The sequence below is a fragment of the Manacus candei genome, unplaced genomic scaffold, assembly GCF_025592945.1.
Source record: "Manacus candei isolate 608988 ecotype Guabito, Panama unplaced genomic scaffold, ASM2559294v1 h1tg000005l, whole genome shotgun sequence".
Lineage (NCBI taxonomy): Eukaryota > Metazoa > Chordata > Aves > Passeriformes > Pipridae > Manacus > Manacus candei.
In genome coordinates this window covers 1,908,478-1,930,958 of record NW_026138053.1, presented here as the reverse complement: position 1 = coordinate 1,930,958, position 22,481 = coordinate 1,908,478, and the positions used below count along the sequence as shown (strand labels likewise).

Below are 22,481 nucleotides of genomic sequence, written 5' to 3'. Positions count from 1 at the left end.
CCCCGCCGCGGGACGCCGGGGGCGCCGCCGCGCGGGGCCCGCCGGGAAATGTAGTGCCAGCCGGGGGACGGGGCCCCGCGGGGCACGCTGGGAAGTGCAGTCCAGCGCCGTCCCCAGCCCGCCCCTCCCGGAGCCTCTTTCCCGGCCTCGCGTATTCCCGGGAGGCTCCGGCGCCCTTACCCTGGCACAGCCTGAGCAGCCACCCGCAGCCTGCGCAAGGCGGGCAGTCCGTGGGCTCCGGCTCCGCTCTGCCGCAGCACACGGTCCCGAGCGGGCAGGGCTGACATGGCCGCGGCCCCCTCAGGGCACAGACCCGCGGGCTCCTCTGCCCCGCCGTTATTATTACAAGATAAAAGTTCACCGGCTCCAACCCCGCTATGTCACTGCACGCAGCAACAGAGCTGGGAGTGTGGGCTTCACAGAGATACAGAATCAATCTGCTTTTCTTGGGAATTTTTCCCAGCCCACTTACCCCTGATTGGAGAAATAACCGGACAAAGTTAATTGGGGCCCTGACATAAGAGAGGGGGGAGAAAAAGTCTCAAAGTCATACAATGAGCGCAGAATTTATTTAAGACAAGCAAACAAGCAAGGGGAACACAAGCAAGGAAAGCCACTGTCCTTGGCAGGATGGCTGCTGTGAGCAGTGCACAGAGTGCCTTCGAAGCAGGATTGCTTCCCTAATGACTGCAGCAAGAACCATATTCAAACTCACCCGTGTTTGATTAGAACAATCAAAAAAAACCCAACAGGAATTTCATTTTCCTTAGGAGAAAATGTCCAGTCTCGTAAAGAATCCTAACAGAGCTGCAATGGCTTTTTCCGCTGAGGTAAATTCAACAGGAATTAGAAAACATTTTACCAAGAAACTGAAGTTCCTTAAATTTTACATACAAAGAGTGACAAACAGGTTTGTTCCAGTTCAGCTGCACGCTGGGAGGCCCAGGGCAGGAAATACTTGAGGAGGCATTACACCCAGGATGAATATGTAGCTTTACAATAGGCCTACTGTAAATGAGGTTATCAAAATTAAAGTACCTAATTCTTTACATTTTGAACTATTCAAATACAGAAGATTATTCTTCTGTTTGCTACTGCTATGGGAAAAACTAATCCTATTTTACTAAAATAAAGTGTTAATGTTGCCAAGGCCACAGAAGGTACCACCATCAGAGCAGGGGTAGGTACTGACACCTCATGCCCTTTATTTCAGGTGGTGATTCATTAAGAGGCTGAAACAAAATAAAACTGTGGTTAGAGCTGGAGTTCCAGTCCTGGTCAGCAGTGCATCATCACTCAGTAAATTAGTCCCTGCCAGGGGGGAACACAGAGACATGGAAGTGAGAAAACAGAGGCACAGAAAGGCAAGTGACTTGCCCTGTTACCATCAGGTCAGGGATAGAGCAGGAAACAGGAGCAGCTCTCCCAAGCATCAACCCAGCCAGCACCCAAAAATGCTACATCAAAATGGAAGGAGCTCTCTGACAGGTCTTTGCTCTTACTGTATAGTCAGGAACTGATTTTGTGACCTTCCAGAACTCAAACTGGACATCTCTGGTAAAGAAACACTGGACAACTTCACGGGAAAGGCAGGATGTTTTTCTACAAGACTTCCTGAAAAGTTCTTGTGGCTTTTGTGATAGGAAGATCAGAGCTATTGTCAGAGCTGAAACCCAGCACTGTGACAAGCAAGAGAGCATTGCCTGCTCCAGGGTCTGCTTTTATTCTCTTCAAATCTACAGGCAAATTAAAAGAAAGAGAAAACAGAAAATTCTGAGTCCCACAAGTACAGTGAAGGGGATAAAAGTGCTGGGCATGGCTGGTTACTTGGGTTTTAATGAAAGGGTATGGACACAGTGCAACTGTAGCACATTTCACTTCGTTCCCTGTGTAAAAAATATTAATAAAGATACCAAAGTTGCTGGCTGAGCAGTTTTTTAGTCTTAAAATACTTTCATGTCTTCCCTTTTTTTTCATTTTTTCCCCTCATGGTAACAACTAAAGTTTTCAAAACCGTTTCACAGGCAGTAAACCCAAAGTATTGCCCTAGCTTGATAATGACATGTTTGGAACTTGATTTAGACTCCACCACTCTACCTAATCTCCAAAAGATTTGATGCTTCCAGCAGCAAGCTTGTAGTCATTGTAATAAATCCACAAACTCTGACATGGAAGCTACAGTATCTCCAGAAAGGAGGTCGATTAGAAACAGTACATTGTAGGTAAACCTGCTGAGGAAGGAAGGTTTAAATTTGGGCAGTGTTTTTGACAAATTGTGGCAACAATTATTCTGTGGAAGGGCACTAAGAGGAGCATGTTACTTTAACACCTTATTTTCTTGTAGTTAATAGGGGTCATTGAAGGGGTAATGGGGGTGTCCAGCATCTCTGGCTACAAGCTTTCCATCCACCTGTGAAGTAAACAAGACAAATGCAAGTCAGCAAGACAAAAATCCATTCTTACTCTCAGTTTCAATTTCTCCATGGTTTAGATTTCTAAACCTTTTTATCTCAAACATCTGGGAGTACATTTTTCAGCTTAAATGAGAGCTGTTCCCTCTGCTCCCAAGTCCTCCAAGCATTTCTTAAAAGAAAAGACAGATTTCTGTAGCCTAGAGCAAGAGCCTTTCAAGCTGCAGAGACCTGAAGAACTAGATTAAGAATAGTGAAAAAAAGCCTTTTGCCTTGTAGCTGTTCCTGAGTAAGTGTTGTAACACGCACACTTCCAAAACACTTTACTGGAGTTGGAACCTCTGTTTCCACGACAGAGTTGCTGGGCTGCCAATTTTTAGAGATGGATAAGATAAAACACACTGGATGACTTGTTCAGGGCCACATACTGAGGCATTAATAGTGTCACTGCACTCCTTCATAGCCCTTTTTGTTTAAGAACATTTCCACAGAAGACCAGCTTGTCCAGCTGTCACATGGAAATACTGAGACTGATATTTGCAGATCATAATCAAGCAGAGGCTCAGGCTGACCCAAAAGCAGATGTGGCCATGCAGAAGTCTCAGTTCCTACGTCCCACCTCTGGGCATTCAGATGCACAAGCTGCATTTCTAGTTGCACTAAATCTATTGCAACACCCCCAATGTGTGAGGAGCTGAGGTAAAACCTTGTCTGTAACGTTTGGGGAAGTCTGGGTGCATTGGCAGAAGTGCACACACCTCCCTGGGTGACAGGTGAGCATCGTTCAACTACAACTTACATTAAGCAACTAATGACTGAATAAAAGTCATGTCAGAGAAATCACTGATTTTTATACACATAAATGTGGGTTTTATACATATTAAGGTGATGTTAGGGATCACTCAAAATGTTCCGGGGCCAGAGGGAATCACAGGGACTTTCAAACCAAGCATCCACTAGGAAACGCCTCCATCGGTTTTCAGTATAAAAGCTGCATTTCAAAGCAACAACTGGAATTCCTGCTATTGAACTGTTTAGATGAAATGAGTCGCCTGGGGGCACTGCAGAGCACAGAACGAGGGTGTCACGGTTTAACGTTTGACTAACGCTCTGATTAAAACAAAATTAAGCTGCAATGAAGCTGTCAACAGAAGGCAGTCCTTAAAACTGCGGACAGAAGTGTCACAGTAGCTTCAGGTTTCCTCATGTCCTCTTGAGAGCCAACAGCTTTCTCATATTCCTAGAATTCAGATTCCTCCTTTCCCCTCCCAGTTTCTTCCCCCTGCATATTTCTCCACAGCATGCCAAGACAGCAGCTGCCAGAAGCAATGTTTCACATCACTGATTCCAGTCTACCCCAGGAATTTGAGAGAAGGAGGGAGGATAAAATCAGCAGTGAACACACTGCAGGTGAATGGTAGTTTACTATTAAAAACAGGTCATGATGTGTACACGACCATCACTCCTCTCCTGGCTTGACAGTCATTTAAGTTTCACTTCAGTATATTCCTTGGCCAATTATGTGTTTCCAAAAGTTTGGATTTCAGGCAGGTGAAAGGTCATTTCCAACCTCTAACTAGGTAATGAACAGTTAAAATTATAAAGCAACTTAAATTGCCTACATGCAATGTAATGGCCTCTCCTCAGGCTTTAACACAACGAGGAAAAGAGAGGCACAACTATGAGAACTTGTGGTTATAGATCAGTGAAGTAAAGCAAGGAAGAACTGTCTTGTCAGATAGAACAGGAGCTCTGGTGTCACTGCCATATCACACTTTGAAATCCAGAACTGAATCTGTTAAGTCAGATTCATAAGAGAGATAGGCATGAAAGGTTAGATAGGAATTTTAATTCACAGATGATGAAAAATCTTTCCAATAAGCCCAGAAGCGATGGGCAGGAGACAAAAGGTTCCACCAGAGATCCTACAGCTACAGAGCCGTGATTTAATTCTCCTCATCTTGCTTCTTCCTGTCTTGTTATCTGACAATATGGCAATACCTTTGAAGCCCAGCTGCATCACATCCACCCTCTCTTAAGCTGGATGGGCTACCACTTTGAACTGCATTTCATCTCTCCTTTGTGAATCCCTGTGATCCGATCAGGTCTCCCAGGAAACATCAGCTCATCCAAGTCAGGCTACATTCTAGTGTATTTTGCAGTTTCATTAACAAAACAACTTCGTTTGCAGCCGAAGTATGAAAACACTTCCAAAGAAACACGCAGACAGCAGCAGGTGTGCTTGTCACTGCCACACTCACACAGAGCAGCAGCTAAGCTTGCCCTTTGGTGTACAGACTCCTGATCCATAAACACAGAGATAATTTTGGCTGCAAGGATGTGGGGGTTTATATTTATGCACACATACAGTTGAAAGTGTGGCCTTGAGGTTCTCGTAAGCCCCAGCGTGATGAACAGTTGGAAGTTGTAACAAGTATCTAACCTCGACATGAGACAGACGTTCACCACACATTCACAACTTCTCTTTTCTAATTCAGACTTTGTCACTGATATGCTCTCCAGTATTCAAAAAAACCACAGTCCTGGAAAAAAGCTTTCCCCAAGGAACTCCTATAGCCAGCAGCCACTGACTACTGAAGAATAATCTCCAGGCAGACAAACTGCTGAAGAGGCAGGGGTATGCTTGACAGCTTCCAAATCTGCTGAGAGATTTCCTATATCTATGCAGTGTATGATAGCAAAGGGATAAATCACTTCAGATTCATTATAGCACAATTATAACAATTCATTATAGTTGCCATATGTTGGCCAGTGATGCACCTCTGCTGTACAGTCAGAAACAGGATGACAAGAAAGGAGAAACACTAAAGACAGGAGACAAAAAGGCACTGAGTATTTTTTTTGCCATGATGGAAAAAGAACAAGGTCCTTTAATATAATAAAAGAAAGACTAAGAGGACTTCAACACTTACAAGGCATTGGTTTCTCTCAAAACAGAGAAGCATCTGCCAGCACATGAGGTAAGGTTTTGTGTGACAGTAAACTACTGATGCTGAAAGATGCTGCAGCTAATAGATTTGGGAAGAGAAATACAACATCCTAAGCCAAACTCCTTATATTGGAGCAAAGTCATTACAACAGATTCTGAAAGGGGGAACTTGCAGTGGAGGGGAGGGGACAAATTCCCAGAAGTGACTTCCACAATGGATGTGGAGAATTAACAGTACCCTGAGTCTTCACTGATCTTGGATGTTTATGGTATAAAGTAGACAGTGACAGCTGGAACAAGGAGAACTTCTGGAGGAATGCCATGGACCTCAGCCTGCTTGGACTTGTGAACAACAAATCAGTAGGAGTTTGGTGAGATTTGAAGTGAAATGGGACTCTGACTTAAAGATGGGTCAGTAATGGGAACTCAGGAGAGGGCCACCAGTGTCCAAAACAGACAAAAGTTTTCAAAGAGTTACCTCTTCTGTACCCAGACTTTGAAAAATTCTTTCCTCTTAGATAACCTAAGAAGACGCAGTGTTCTTACGAGTAAGTAATTCTGATGGGGAGGTTAAAGAAAGAAAACTGTAAAACCTCAAGTTGTGGCCGTATGCACACACCAAAAACTACGAGAAACACGAAAAATTTACCGTGATCATTGGCACAATGTAACGCCAGTTTTTATTCAGGCTTGCAATGTGGCTCATCTCCTGGTCTGTGAGGCTGAAATCAAACACCTGAGAACAAAAGCAAGAGGCTGTGATAAATAACCATAAGTTGCCATTGGTTTGTCTTCTGCTTATAAATATGAAATTGCAATTAAACTCATTGTATAACAAACACCAAATAAAGGCCTAAAGTCTGAGGTGTTCACACACCTGCCAACTCTAAGCCTACACTGTTACTGCATAGTGCTCTTCCACAAAGATAAAAGCAGTAGGACTGTTCCTCCAAGTAAGTGCTGCCTATTCAATCAATATTCTGTTCCCATGTAGATCTAAACCTCAAGTAACAGAATTTACAGGAATTTCTTGAGATTTCTAGCAGCACACTACATGGCAGAATTTGGTTTAATGGCAGTAACAGCTACAGAAACAGCTCCTAACTTAGAAACAAGTATGTAACCAGCCAATCTTAATGATTAAGGGCTGAAAAAAGATCCCAAGCAGTGATTCAGAGGCATCCCCCAAGATTATTTAAAGTCAGAGTTCTCAAATAATTTTTAAAGTGAACTGTCTCTACTTCAGAGTAGAACTGAACCACACTTATTCCTTCAACATCACTAGAACGGCAGTTTGCTGCAGAAATAGTCACCAGCCCTCACTTGCAGGACAGAGAAACTACTACTCATAAATAAGAACCACTGAACATCATTAGAAGACTCCCTTGTTCAATAAATTTGTGTCTCAAAAAAATTTAAGTAAAGACTTTTCATGTAGACTTCTAAAAAATACCTTCTGATAACAAGACTGTGCATGTGCACATCTGCACACACTCACACACTGAGTTGCTTAAAACCCATAATTTGTTTTCAAAAAAAAAAAAAAATCTTTACCCTCCCTTTTAAGTGTGTTGATGAACAAGTATGAACCAAGTGTCTCAGCTTGTTGCTCTGCAAGTCTTAGGACAGTGTATTACTCACATGAAAGGGAATTGATGAAACTCCTTTCCTCCATTTCAGCTTACCTGGAGATTCTGCTGAATGCGAGCAGGAGTGACACTCTTGGGAATGGCAACCACTTTACGCTGCACTTGCCATCTGTTAAGAGGAGGGGAGGTGAGAGATTTTGTCTGCGTGTGCAGCCCAAGAACCATAAGTATTTATTTTGGTTGAGTAATAATCTGTGACAGCAGAGATGCCACTTCTGTTTGTATGTGAAAAAAAAATCCCCAGAGGAGGAGCGACGCAGCACTGCATGGTATTAGGACCTGGTGTGTCCAAGCTCAAGCAAGACAGTAGTCACTGGACTAATTAGTGAGGGGAAGATGTTCATGCCCTGGAACAAGCAAGCAAGTTTCAAGTGTTTTAAGCTAAAAACCCGAGAAAGAGTCAGAAAAATGTACTTAGGCATTTTTTGCAAGTTCTAACACGACAGCTTCTGAGAAACTAGATGAAAACCCAGATCCCTGAAGTGCCTGTCTGGTGGCTTGAGCACAAAATCTTGAACATGTTCAACTGGCAGGATAACTTGCTACTGCCCAAGACCCTGGTAGTGATATCAACAGATATAAAGCCAGTCAAAAAATGAGGACAGAAATCCAATTTTACTTTACGAGGTGCTGATCACATTCTGGATATCACTCAATCACCTTGTTTCCCAGTATCCAGTTTTTGCTATATAAAAACAAAGCTACAAACAGTTCTTCAGTGCAAAGGAGGAAGGTCTTTTCCTCACTCCCTCTTCTTGGGAACCCACCTGAATGCAGCAGCAAGTCCTAGAGTGTTCAAGAAACTGGCCACACACAGATTCAGTGGGCAGCACTCACGTGGGGTACGCCACTGCCTTTATTGCCCTACTGCTATTTCCCAGAAGAAAAGGTAGTGAACTGTCCCAGACATGGATCCAGGCCCTAAAAGGACCCCTCTGATCTAGTCCATCCACCTGTCTTAAGGCAGGACAAACTCTACCAGCTCTCTAAGACAAGCACCAAACGGAGTTTGCTTTTGGCACTCCCTGTGATTTTAACCCACACCAGTGGGGCAGAACACATATTTAAGCAGATTCCTTCTGGCTTGCGTGTTTTGCTTTATTTAAGGCTGGGTCCCAAACACCACCTCTCTCACAATTGTTCTGTACCTGAGGATGATCTGTGCAGGTGACTTGCTGTATTTTTCTGCAATTTTTTTGATGCCAGGTTCTTCTAGAAGCACGGGCTCATCTGGGTGTTTCCACATACGGTCTGGAGAACCCAGGGGACTGTAGGCAGTGACAACCAGTCCCCGTTTCTGGCAGTGAGCAATCAGCTCGTTCTGAGCCAGGTAAGGATGGCATTCCACCTATTAAAATGACCCACAGAACAGATATCAACACAAAACTAAACAAATGGGAAGCAGAGCACAGCAGAACCAAACACATCACAGGAGCTCGTTCCAGATTCCGGAAAACCTTATGAGGATAAGATTTAAGTTAAGGTATAACCAGGAGACTGAAGAAGTGTCTGGTGGGCTAAGTTTACAAGAAACAGAAAAGAAATCATCTAAGCTTAATGCTGGATTTTCCCCAGGTACCAAAACAGGTCATACAGCAACAAAGGAAACTCTCTATGATAGGGATTCCCATTACTCCTCACTATCTTTCCTTCTTACAGACTAAATTGTTCCTCTTGTGCTAAACACATAGCATCAGTTTGCAAATTCTTTACTCTTTTGGACAAATAGGAAAGGTGTTTGTCTTCTTCCTTCATCTCACCTGGAGCACAGCTGGTTTGACCGTAGCCACACTCAGCACATCATCGATCTGACGACTGTTGAAGTTTGACAGCCCAATGGCTTTCACAAGACCTTTTTCCACCAGTTTCTCCATGGCCTTCCAGGTATCCTTGTAATCGGTGTAATCGTAGCGCATCGTGTTATCAGGATTCTTCGGGAAGAGATTGTCCCCTCGCCTACAGCACCAAAGGTGAAGGGTAAGTACACGTATCACATTATTTACATTATGTTAGTTCTTCACTAAAAGAAACCTTCCCCAAAGTATTCTTGAAAACTTACACTGGAGGGCAGAGCACAAACTGAGTGAGTTTATCTGTTCAATTCCATTATATGATTAAGCCTCTAAGCAGTTATTACACAGATAGTCTTCCTACATCAAGTTGTTATACAGCACTTTGAAGTAGTTACCTGGATTACACAGAACTGATAAGCCACTGTATACACAGCAGCAGCTCTTTGCACACTTGGATCCTAATAAAACAGCTGATTTAGGGAGCAGCAACTCCCGCTGCTTTGGGTTGGAGTGGCTTTGGGTTTTCAATTTATTTCCAAGAGAGGATTGGTATTCTTCATAGGCTGTCTGGAGCTGCTAGCAAAGGGATCTTGGGTTAAGAGGTATCTAGGAGAAACTGTATTCTCACAGAAGTCTTAATATGTACACGTTGGTTGGGCGTGTTTCCTTCCAGTAAGTCACACCAACACATTTAAAAAATAAAATTAAAAATAATTTTAAAAAAAAAAGGCCAAAAGAAACAAACAGACACAAAGAATCTAGTTGTGCCAGGTGACACCACCACAGCCAAAGGGCTGTGACTGGTCCCTGAGCAGTCCATGCTTGGAAGAGTATAAGCAATCCCAGTGGAAGAGCACTGCTTCATAACCACCACAGGACTTTGCTAGCTCAGAACTCAGACCCTTACATTGCTCTAACTAAGCAGGGAATGGTGTGAGAAATGGCAGCAGTTGGGGACAAAGGAAGATGGTTCTTCATGTCATTGATAAATCTAGAAACAAAAGTAACTCTGAAAGCTTTATCAGTTCCCAGCTCAGAAAAGCAGCCTTATATGTCAAGAGTACTGCGTTAAGTGGGGGTAATTTTCAAGACCTAGAGGCACTGGGATTTTCATGTGGAAGTCCTTTGCTCAGCTTCCCAGGACAACAGGCATTATAGATAAGCATGCATTAAAACTGTTAGGTAGAATAATGGAAAACTGGAGAGTGAGTGAAGAGTTTCCAAGGAGAAGAAAAAGGAGAAGTGCTTTATTAGAGTGTCAGTTGTGTCAGCAGTTGTGTAACATCAAGCAAATTTAAACATTAGTAATATCTAAACATACATCATTATCTGTGTTTCTGTGTTATGTGTCATTCTCAAAGCAATATTTAATGGGTCTTTTTTTCCAAGCAAATGAAAAGCAAACCTGTTTCACAACAGGGGGAATTTTTAACAGCTCTTCCTCCAGACCAAAAGCACTTCCTCATTCCGTTATGCTGAGGAATATATTTATACTTTGAGCATCTTTCATCTTACCATTAGTGTTTCACTCTGTAAAATTCAGTTCCTATAATCAGAAGGAGTAAAAACATTCTCAAAGCTGCAGAATGCACAGAGTCCTCATAAACTGACAGGGTCTTCCCTGTTGCCTGTTGAGTGAAGACTCCATGCAAACATCGGGTCAGATTTATTCCCCTTGCCTTTTTTTTGCTGATTGTAGTTGGGTGGGGGGGGGACAACTGTTTCCACATCTACAAGGAAATAAAGTATGGAACTCTGCTTCTCATGGGGTTGTAGGGTAATTGCATTCAGCACTTAACTGGAAAACTTTCTCATCTCTTATTTCCTCAAATCATAGAATTACTGCAATTAGTGTCATAAGAAGTCATTTCACTTCCTCCTCACACAGATACCACCATGATACTGCATGTGCTTGGCCACTCCAGTACACTGAATAACTACTAGTGAAAAGTGTTTTCTTCTTTACAAAGCACTTAATTTTCATTTTACAGATCGGTACAACTAAGGCACAGAGCAGTTTCAGTATTTCCTTAAGGTTACCACACTTCCCCAATGCCTAAATGAAGACACTGGACTATTTTAACTTCTAATATATTTGAAACTCAAAGACTTTACCTCACAGGTAGTGTAAGATGGTAAGCTTCAGTATAGAAACTCGTCCCATAAAGCTTTATTACTTTTCCCAGTTACCTAATCTTGGCACCTATGCCAAACTGTTACCAGTTTAGTGATCCTAATTTCATTACCTAATTGTTCTCATGACTAAAAAATTTATGTAGTTGCCTAAAGATTTTAAATGAAGACTTAATACTCATTTTCCAGCCTCATCATTGCTAAATAATGAGAGCAATTATCCTTTTTCCATTTACAATACTACACAAAACCATAAGTTTTGTCTCCTCTACTGTATGTTTACAGACATGCTACAAATCTAACAATAAACAAATTCCCACCCAACTGAAATTCAAAGAATGAAATTTGAACAATTGTTTCTGTGAATGAATGGACAAAATATGAGTAAGTTATGTGTAGAAAAGAGTGCCTACTTGACAGTCCACAGGACCACACACCAAAAAACATCTTGCAGGCAGTATACACAGGAAGAAATTCACAGAAAAAATGTCCTCAGGATATAACATAATATAACTGGGCTTTCTGCATTCTGTGCCCTTTCCACTTAGTACTTACTCAAAGGCATGAGGCCAGTGCATAAGGTACAGGTCCAGGTAATCCAGCTTCATATCTCCAAGTGTTTTCCTCAGTGCTGGCTCTACATCTTCTGGGTGGTGCTTGGTATTCCAGAGCTTTGATGTTACAAACAGGTCCTCCCTTTTAATAACCTTCAAGAAAGGAAGGAGAGCACAATTTACTGGAACGAGTTCAGAAAGAGAATTGCAACAATTACCCAACTAGTTTTAAAACAAAGAGAACAATTGAAGTTTTTGTTAAAAAAAAAAAAAGGTTAACACATGGAACATACTAATTAAACCTTTCGAATGTTCTCCATCCAATAAAACTGGATGGAGAAGAGCCTGAGAAATACACACACTGGTAGGTCCAGAAGTATATCAAATACTTTGGTGATTTATTAGAAGTTCTGAAAAACAAAACAATCCTTTCCACACACACTCTTCCCAACTTTCCAATTCAAGGGTTAAAGCCACTACTAAGTGTGATGTGGTCAAAAGAAAGATTATTCCGTTTATTCATATGTAAATTTTGAAATTTCTATTTAACAACTCACATATTCAAGGCATAACCAGCCAACTGACTTTACTCATCACATGCTATAAACCAAGAATGCTTCTTGTGGAAAGAGCATGGGAAAATAAACAAAACTTTCCCCAAACCTTTGCATTTGAGTTTCCTGGCTGTGGAAGGAACACACTAAGAACTGAAAGCCCTGTACTGTCTTGGAAGGGTAAGACCCATAAATAAAACAAACAGAGAGTTGGTTAACTAGATAGTATAAAATGCAAAAGGGAGATCACAGCTGAGGCACAGAATTCCATCACAAAGGATGCTTCTCACTGTCTTATGTCTGACAAAATTTCACTCAAGTCTGTATTTTGAAGAAGCTGGAATGATTAATCCCTTAGTTTCTCTCCTCCAACCATTCAATTATTTCTGTGTTTCACACAAGGAGGTCGTGTTCAAGAAGAAAGATTTTTAAAAATTCTTTTTAAAAATAATTTTAATTGAAATTGTAGATTTGAGTTAGCTGGCTAATGTGAACTGAACAAAAGATCTATGCTTCCCTTTGTGAGTTACCACATCTAGTAGGGAGGAATCCCTGGGGCAAGCTGAAAACACCCTCTCTCAAGCAAATCACAAAACAAAGAGATTGCCCTAAAGCCAAGGCAAGAGCAGCAGGAAAACAGGAACATGAAAACTTTCTTTCCATGGGCTCTGAGGCTGTACAGGCAATCCTTCTGGCCCCTTGGGCCAACAAGAGCAAGGGGATAAATTTAAGATTCCACCATCCATAGGAATGCCTGTTACATTACATTATACTTAGGCCTTGGACTCTCAGGCCCTGGAGTCACAGTTATTAAAACCTGACACACAATCACTGTTCAAAAAAAAGAAATCACCACATATTTACTCACTCATATTTTACCTATAACCACAAAACCTACACTCACCAAATTTGCTGAGGCTACCTACCATTGCCTGCTAGACTGGAAAATTAGAGTAACTTTCCATATAAATCGTGGTAAATATTTTACGTTATAACTACAGATTCCGGGAACCCACAGTCTTTGAACATCCAAACTGGGATACTTCGTGAGGGGGAAAGAGGCAGGCAGGCAAATTTTAAAAAAATTTTGATACAGCACACACAGTCAGCACGGGGATCCCCGTGTTTCTACCTTGTTGGGCCCAACGCACTCCTGGAAGGCCTCCCCGATCTTGGCCTCGTTGCTGTAGGCCGCGGCGCAGTCGATGTGGCGATAGCCCACGCTCAGGGCGCATTTCACGGCGTCCTTCACCTGCAATCAGAAACAGATTGTCCAGTGCCAGCACTGAGAAGGGACACAGCACCGGGACAAAAGCTAAAAAAATGTTATAGACTCAGTGAGCAACACTCCCCAAAAAAACCCCCACAGACCTGCATAAGGTTGTGAGACTCAAACCGCAGGATATAGGGCCCTCTGTGGCACAGCCCTGGGGGGGAGAGGTGATTGCGCTATAGCTGTCACACTTTTCTTAGATATAAAATGAGCTTTAAGAAGCAGTTTTCAAATAAATCAAGGCTTCAGAAGACAAACTTTCTCACCTGACTGATGAATCCATGTCAGTTAAACCTGAAATATATCTCCTCTCGCCCAGCAAAGGAAGAGCCTGGTTTCTAACTCCAGAATCACCAGAGTTTGGGTTTGGTTCAACTACTCACACTTAAGTGCTAAGATAATGCTATTTTATGGCACATTTTTCTTTTGTGTCTCATTCTTACTGATTACACAACAATGAAAGTTATATTGCTGGGATACTCCCGATGGTGCTCACGACTTCGCATTTTGCTCACATTGAAGGTGTTGCCAACAGCAACACGCCCTTTGCTGCGTATTGTTACACAAAAGCCAGAACGGTTGGGAACCAAGGCACTATATTTCAAATTTGTATCTGCTTTCGAAAGCTCTAATGAAGCAGAAGCACAAAACATCTTCACATGTGGCCCTCAGATATGAAGTGAGTCCAGGAACCACAGAATGGCATCTTTGTGAGGAATCATAAGGAGCTTTTGAATAAAGATTTTTTAATAACTGATTGTGCAAGAACGAAGATTACTACAGGTGCCAGTGTAGTCATCATCTCCTGTTAGGCTGATGGGCATTTAGTAAAATCTGTTTCATTTAAGTTCCAGTGGATAGCAAGCACATGTTCTCTATGACATCTATCCACCTGAAGCACTACAGAAAGAGTACATCCTACCTGCACTGGGATTTCTATACATTGCTACTCACTGACCTGTCTCTCGAAACTGGAGGAGACTGTAAATTACTCTGGGTACAATGCTTGATGCAATAGGGCCCTAATGCATTTATAGAGATCACCTCTCTTGACAAGAGACTAAAAATGTGTCCACAAAGGCTAGAGGGAGATTGGTTTCTTTCAGCTTAACCAAAGTACCAGGATTTTCAATTTTAAACCCGACAAAATTAGTAATACCAAGTAAAGGCATGTACAGTCCTGCTTTTGGATGCTACAGAAAGGCAAAGGGGAATCAAATGTGAAAACATCTCTCTCCTACTGCTGGATTTCATTTGTTTTTCTTTTCAAGAACTGCAGCAAAGGCAGATACAGGATATTCTGACTGCATTCTTTGGCATTTTGAGAGCAGAACTGGAATGTAGCTCAGTTTCCCTTAGCCAGAATGACAAAGCACTTCTATCATAGCAGTGAAGTGAACTATTCCCTTCTCTAGCAGGATGGTAGTTACAGTGCTCCTTTTGCCTGACAAAGGCATTCCTCAGAAGGTCACTACAAAGTCAAGGGCAGGGTAACTCTGAAATCAGTTGAGACACAGTAAAGGCTTTTAAGACTCAATATCTATCCCCCAAAGAGATGAGAGTTGTGGAGAGGGACAGGAAAGGGAAACTAGTAATGTTCTATGTCTGCACTAATCCCTTATTTCCTGTATCAGATTAATACTTTTTTAAAATCCAAAAAGGCACAAAATTTGCCATAAAATACAAGTAGGTACCGCTCACAGAAGACCAGAGATAAGGCACTAGAAACATGTCTCTGCAAAGTGTTCCCAACAGGAGGCTGTATTTTTTTATCAGCATGTTTTGACAAATTTCTAGCACTGAAAAACTGGGACTGGTCATTTAAATAAGGTTTGGATCTGGGAAAAAAAAAATCTGTATTTTTGTAAACTACTCTCAGCCTACTAAGATGTTCCCATGTGAACTGAAAGTTCCTGTTCCACATAAAAGGCAAGCAATCAAGAGAAAACATGCAAAAAAAAAAAAAGGCATTTTTGGAGGGGAAAAAAATAACATATAGATGTAAGTCTAAGAAAAGTACTTTTTTTAAAGGAATTTTTGTATTTTTGAGATTATGTGCAGACAGATACACACATTTTGTGGTGGGGAACAGAGGAGGTGGAGATTCATGTGCCTCTGGCTATTTGGTGGTGTGCAGTAACAGTAGCCAAAGGATCCTTCAATCTTTCCACACATTCTTTAGTTTAGCCTGCTGATTCATGCCTTTCTTCAAATGGTTTGCTCCAAAACAGACACAATATTGCAGTCCATGTGATATTCAGATGGAGTATGACCAGAACATAAGTGTTCCTGTATTACAGTTTCTACATATTGCACTAAAATTTGTTGAAAATGAACCAGATAAGCAAAGCCAACTTAAGAGTTGGTGTTGCCTAAAAGAAAAAGGGCAGCCTCTTATCCTTCAAATGTTGATTTTTAAGCCCCTCCCTTAATACATACCAGCAGCAGTGAATTTTTGGTGCCTGTAACCAGGATTCTCCATATTGCCTAATGAACTTCAAGAACTAAACAGTCTCTTCCTTAGCTGCAATCCTGTCACAAGACACTCAGTCTAACTGGTTTTCTGAGGCATGTGTTTCCTCTTCAGCTCTCCTGAAGTTTTCACACAGAAATACAACTTCCCTAAGCCCCGTGTCTCTCTCCCCCTCCACAGAGCCAGCCTCTGCCACTGCAGGTTAGACTGCTCATCAGGTGGGGATCAATCCTGCAGCTTGAAAGCATGGCTCTCTTGAGAGAACAAAGCATTAAAGGGTTACAGATAATCCAGCTGCAATATCAAAAAGCCATGCTACTGATATTCTCGATGCTCTTGTCTGAATGGATTTCTCTTTGAACTCATTCACGCTGTCAGTTCATAAAACTTTTGTACTGAGCTCTCTTCCATTCAACAGGCCTCTGTCATGTTCCTATGGAAACATGTAAAACAAATTTCTCTTCTAGCATTTGATTATGTAAAACACAAAACACCCTATTATTTTATAGGGTCTAAATCCTATAAAATCCTATAGTCTTCCAACATGGATTTAGATTCAATAATTTGTCCCCCATTCTTAATATCTAGGAAACTAGGGCTGCAATGACACCTTTGTACTGGACTGCTAAGATCTGGCTACAGGTCAGGGCTTGCTTACAATCAGGAACAGCAATAACAAAGAAATCACTCAAGCTTGGCAAGGAAAATAACTACAATGTGCAAAATATTTGCCTGAAATAATTTAAAAGCCATCCATTTCCATGCTTGCTTCTAATGCAGCCCTTGCACAAAGGAGCTTTTGACACATAGCCTCTACTTAGGAAACAGCTAGATTAAATACAATCAATGATAATTCTTCTGCTTCTCTGGGTTTTGGCCCTCAGTCTTTAATTCATAACAGCAATTATTATGCCTGAACTATATCATGTCCTTTTAAGGGTAAATCATTTGGATGATCAGCCAAACTGCCGCTATGCCTCTGAATTTTCAAAAGTGATAATCAGAAATTTATTTATTCCATAGGAATAGCAGCAACTTCTGTAACTCTGGCCATTCCTAGATTTTGCCTGCAATACATTCTGCAAGTAAGTCTTTGAAGACAGCAGATATTGCAAATAAGTGACTCCCAGTGTGACTTCTGAGGAACCCCAGAAAAGATGGCTGGATCCTGTGTGGGGTCCAGCTGCTAGCAGCACTGCTTATTATGGCAAAATCCTGAATTAGGTTTAAATTATGCACAAACAGGATCTGTTCCAGTTCCTTTATAAGGTTGCACTCTCCCCAGAACAGTTCATGCACAAAATAAACAATGTATTCATATTTTGTTTGGTTAGTCTCAGACATTTGTTTTGGACAAAGCACATTTAACTGCTCTGAGTGCACAGAAATTCATCCATTAAGTTTGTGCATATTAATAAACTTAATTAAGCTGTCAGTTGATGTTTTAAGTGGCAGAGCTGAACATTCACCCTCGTCCTCGTTTAAGAGGTTGACTGAGCTCTCAACCCAACTCAGTGGCCACATTAGCACAGCTTCCATTCCCAACAGATCCACTGTCCTGACAGCTGTTTGGACAGGAAAACCCAGAATAAATGGCTCTGAATAGATTTAATTTTCATAGCTTGTTTCCCACCTTCTCCTCTAGTTGGCACAAGAGAATAGCACGTCTTGAGAAGGGTTTTAACTTTCCCTCTCAGTCACAAAGCTCACGTAGGAGTAGCAGCAAGACACACATTTACTGCACAGACATGCAACAGTGCAAATGCATGATCCAGAGAAGCTGTGGCTGCCCCATCTCTGGAAGTGTTCCAAGGCCAGGTTGGATGGGACTTGGAGCAACCTGGTCTAGTGGAAGGTGTCCCTGCCCACTGTACGGAGTTGAAACCAGATCTTTAAGGTCTCTACCAACTCAAACTATCCTGTGATTCTACAATTCTTTGAACACCAGCTAAGAATTCCACCAAGCAGTGGACGTGGCCTTCCACAGGAAGCATGTACAATTTCTTCCCCTAAGAATTTATCTTTTAACCAAATGAAAGAGAAAGGAAAAGACAGATGAGGGAGAGAAGCATTCCAATAGCAGGCACAGTCCACAGCAGGCAAACATTCCCACAGACTGTTTGTAGTAACACGGGGAATTGTTTCCAAGTGTGGTGTTTGCCAATTCATTGCATTCAGAGGCAGAGTGAATGTCTAATGATACATGAGTCTCTTAGTCTAAAAGCTGGCTGACCCAAGCAAGTTCTTTGTTTTTCTGCTAACCATTGGCTGACTGCTGGAACAGGACTCATTGCAAGAACAACTACATTTCTTGCCTCCCAAAATAATGCTTTCTGCTGAGTCACCAGCCTAAGCCAGAGGGGCATCTGGTCAAGCTGGCAGCCTGAGGACTTATCAGTGGAAAAGCCCAGCATCACACTACTGCTACAGCATTTTCCCTGTCCCACCTTACTCACTGGTCTCTTTCTGGATTCATGTCCCAAAGCACAACTGCCTGGGGTCAGGGTTAACAAGTTTGAAGGGATCTCCTACTGCTGCTTTAATGCCTTAGTTGTGCAAATACACACATACATTCCACTGGCTTCAGTGGACTCAAAGCCAGAACAACTCGAGCAAAGGATCCGAGCCTCAGATCTGGGGTCTCCAAAAATAGGTGTACACACCACAAAGAGTGTTGTGAGCACAATATTGTATTGTTCTCTGCTTACTTGGCCACGGTCACTTTTCCAAGTTCCCAGTCCCACGAGAGGCATCTTCTGCCCATTGTGGAGTGTAACGAAGTCACATGCTGCAGACATTTTTGCCTGGAGAATAAAAAGAACAAATGGGTTTGGAGCAATTCAGTAAGTTGCAAAAATTTACCTCTTCTGCTCCCAACAGCAAAGTTTTTTTTAATCAAAAAGGAAGGGCTTACAGTGTGTCCCAACATCCTCACAATCTATGTTTCTGCTCCAACAGTTAAAAGACTGCATTCAGGATGAGCTCCAAAGCTGGCTAGCTGATTTCAGCAGAAGCTGAGGAAGTTACTTCCCAAGTTCTGCTGCATCTAAACTTGTTACTGTTATATGTTTAAAAAAACAACAAACAGAATCAAGAGTGGAAACATGCAATGTTGGTTGAATATCTGTCTATATAAGAGGAATGGATGCTTTCAAAGCATAGCATTCACACAGCATACCTTCCCAAAAAAGATCTGCCTTCTCTGTGTTATCATTTTCCTTAGATAATTAGGTACCAGCCCACAGATGTGTTCACGCAGAGAGTTTATATTTTCAATTTTTTTCTTAGCTTATCAACCCACTTTTTTTGTAGATTTACAGCAGACACCAAACAGCACACTTGTTTTTCAGAAGGACATAACAGCACAGCTTGAGTGATCCTGACCTGAAGGCCACGGCACACCAAGGAGCTGGTGATCCACAGAACAATTAAACCAGAGTAGGTCCAGGCTTCCCCTGTGCTGCACGTCATGCACAGGGTGGCCTCCAGGCCTGTTCTGTGGGATGCACAACCCAGGACTGCAGGATAAGCTTAGCAGCCACCTGTAACAGGGGAACGTGCAGGCAGCTCAAACTTTGTACCTGTGATTATGCCTCCTTGCTGTTATCTAAAAGAGCAGGAAGTTCTCATGCAAGCACCCTTTGTGTTTGACAGAAGAGGGGATGAATAGAGCTGTTTTCTTGTAAAAGAATTCCTAGGAGTTTGAGTGACCAAAACAGGGTAACCTCTCTTATGGACAGGGTCAGCACAACATGCTGCCCACAAATCAGAGGAGGTCTGCACAACCTGGGGCTCCCAGCACCTGAAGGGATGCAAGATTATCAACACTTTCCTCTTTATAGGGTTAGCTCTCAAAACCAGTGTTTGAGGTGATACTTCAGACTCCCAGTGCCCTCCTTACCAGGATTGGTTGTAATGGGCCAACAGGTCCTGGTGCAAAACGACAATCATGAAACTGATGCTCTGGATTTGCACTGAGTTAAGTCCAAATTGCAGGTGTACATCTACTTTTTGGAGGAGGGGGTCAGAGAAGGCAGAATGAAAATGCCAACAGTATTCTCTTCTATTCTGAGCTTGCACAGCCATTTTGTAGCCAGCTACACGCAAGTGGGTGCTTTTTACCTGAAATTAGTTGCCTAAATAAAGGCATCTCCTTACATCACATAACACAACTAAAAACTTCAGGCTTTTTGGTTCACTTTGGCCTATAATACAAATAAGACACCAACCGTAAGCTTTACACAACCATTATGCAATCATCTTAAAGGTAAGAGTTCAGCTCAGAAGACAAGGTACACATTTAATCAATAACTACCATCAGCACATTTTCTAAGATCCATTCTGCTTCATGTAACGTTGTTGTATATTAACACCACTGAGAGATCAGAAATAAAACCTCTGGAAGAATGAAACACGTCAAAATGAGAGACACTGGAAGAAAATACATTAATTACCATTTTTGACTCAGATTCTTCTCTAAAATAGGAGAGTTAGGAGAACCACTGTATCTGCTAGCCATCATCATTTGGTTCACTAAAATGCTGGACGCCTCTTCTTAGGAGGGCAGAGACAAAAACAAACACAAAAGCAAACTAATTCTGGACAAGACAGATGTGGTTTTTAGCTTAACAATGCCGACCTATTTGCCACATTCACATAAAAGAATTAAATCTCACAGTAATTCAAAGGCTGGGAGGATGCATCAATAACCAGAGTAGCACGAACCACACCTGCGCATCAACCCAGGGTACGACTCATTTTTAACCAGAAGCAAGGGGTCTTCCGGCAGTAAAACACATATAGATATGCATAATATTAATACGTATAGCTATGCAAATAGGAACACATTGGCAATACTTAAATCGCCGCTACCGAACAGCCGAATGCAGCACAGACGAGGGGCGACCCTCCGTATTTCGGCTGCCCCCGGAGGCGCCAAGCGCGCCCACCTGCCCCTTATGGGGGACGGGGGCGATAAGGCGGCCTCGCAGCCCCCGCAGCGCCCCCGCACTCACCCCCTCGCACTCACCGCCCGCCCGCAGCGCTGCTCAGCTCAGCTCAGCTCAGCTCAGCTCGGCCCGGCCCAGCTCAGCTCAGCCCAACCCGGCCCTTCCGCTTCCGCACCGGGAGCGGCCCGGGGTCGGGGGCCGGAGCAGCGCGGGGTGGCCGCTGCCAGGCCGGAGGGTGAAGGTCGGCCCGTGAGGGCTCGGCGGGGCAGAGCAGCCGCCCCAGCGCGGCGCTGCCCCTGGGCGGCGCTCGGGATCCCGCTCGGGGCCTGTGCCGGCGCTGCTGCGGCCCCGGCCCCGACCCGCTCCCCGATGAGCGGGAACTCATCGGCCGCTCCTTCTCGGTCCGGGTCCCCTCGGGAAGGTCGGACAGCCCAGATCCCCCTCGCCCCGTTCGCAGCCAAGCGCTGAAGTGATGAATGCGATGGGCCGCGCCACGCGGAGGGAAGCGACAAAAGACACCCCTGGCCCCATAAATCCCACATGGAGCGTTTGCATGAAGGTCCCCCTGACTGCTGATTGTCTTGGCCTCTTGAAACCGTTTTTACTTGTGGGAAGACAGAATTTCCCTAGTTTTATTTGCAGCCCTAAATAATAGGAATCCAGGGAAAGTGCAAGGCCAGTTACACTCGTTTTGCTCCAGCTTTTGTGCCAAAAGGTGCATAAAGGGGGAAGGAGCTGCACTTCCCAAAGGAGTGGGGCACCTCTTGTTGCAGGTGCCCAGGAATGCATTTCTTTGTTTGCTCAGAGATTTGCTCAGAGATTTCATCAGAGTGCTTTCTGCTGGGCAGGAACAACCCTGCTACTGGTTAAGTCAAAGCCTTCCACTGGAGCAGACTTCGGCCTGTAACAGGGACACTTAAACACAACCTTAAAAAAAAACCCCAACACGTAGATAGCCAGTTTTGACTTTTACTCCAGGCTTGAAATGAACTTGAAAAGATAAAGATTAGATCAGAAATAAGGCTTTGAAGAGCCTGTTATTTATTTCCAGAAAGATAATTCTGCTGCAGATTCGTTCTTTGCTGTTCTGACTTGAACTGCTCAGGAGGTTTAAAGGCACAAAGGTCAATTAATCTCTTGGGCATGCATGTGACCAGATTTTTCTGTTGCACAGCCTGTTTTGACAAAATACAGGAAAGTGGAAGGAAAGTGCAAGGACAAGACAACAAAATTAACAGGAAATAGAAAATTTGAGAAAATGAAAGAATAAAGCGGGAGGAATCACTGCCGAGTTTCTTTTTATGGAGACCCTGTGAATCACAAATACATTTAAAAATCCACAGTCTTCATGCAACAGAAGATGTTTGATTTATATAAATATCGCATGTGAAAACCTTAACAAACCTCAGCCTCCGATAACATTATAGGGAATAAAAGAGAAAAGGTAAGGCAGACTAAAACATTTTGTCATCAAAAGGCAGTGATTATCCAAACATACAGTAGTAGCTTGCTAATTGAAAAAAGAAGAAATGCAGAGAAGGAAGAGGTAGTGCAAGACATTTTTACCTAGAAATACGGTCTTCATTTAAGCAAAACAAGGAAAGCAAATGTGTGCATTGTATATTTAATGATAAGAAATTGTTTTCATTACAATGATTGTGCACCAGCTGCTCGTGCATAAATGCCCCACGGCTTGGGAACATGTCAGTTGTTGACTTTTCAGTTGACTTTCTGCATATATT

General features: G+C 42.8%; 1 protein-coding gene across 4 annotated transcripts; it reads right to left on the bottom strand.

Annotated features, from left to right (window-relative positions):
- Positions 1–541: 541 nt before the first annotated feature.
- AKR1A1 (aldo-keto reductase family 1 member A1) lies at positions 542–20,978 on the bottom strand. 4 transcript variants are annotated; one of them, XM_051795990.1, is made up of 10 exons: positions 20,820–20,907; positions 19,949–19,995; positions 18,499–18,594; positions 13,177–13,296; positions 11,492–11,643; positions 8,771–8,966; positions 8,159–8,358; positions 7,047–7,119; positions 6,011–6,097; positions 542–2,410 (listed from the first exon to the last, which is right to left on the bottom strand). In XM_051795990.1, the coding sequence occupies exons 3-10, from the start codon at positions 18,586–18,588 to the stop codon at positions 2,345–2,347; spliced, it is 984 nt and encodes a 327-aa protein (XP_051651950.1). In that variant the 5' UTR covers positions 18,589–18,594; positions 19,949–19,995; positions 20,820–20,907; the 3' UTR covers positions 542–2,344. The 4 variants fall into 4 exon arrangements, with proteins under 4 accessions (XP_051651950.1, XP_051651943.1, XP_051651960.1 ...); XM_051795983.1 differs by lacking the exon at positions 19,949–19,995 and having other exon boundaries at positions 20,820–20,978; XM_051796000.1 differs by lacking the exon at positions 19,949–19,995 and having other exon boundaries at positions 20,806–20,928.
- Between the last annotated feature and the right edge of the window lie 1,503 nt (positions 20,979–22,481).

Coding starts and splice junctions, on each gene's coding strand:
- AKR1A1 (XM_051795977.1), bottom strand. CDS start 19,261: ATGACGTGCAGCACAGGGGAAGCCTGGACCTACTCTGGTTTAATTGTT. Junction 18,595..19,174: donor TGGTGTGCCGTGGCCTTCAG/GTCAGGATCACT, acceptor TTTATTCTCCAG/GCAAAAATGTCTGCAGCATG. Junction 11,644..13,176: donor AGTGCGTTGGGCCCAACAAG/GTAGAAACACGG, acceptor CCTTTCTTGAAG/GTTATTAAAAGGGAGGACCT.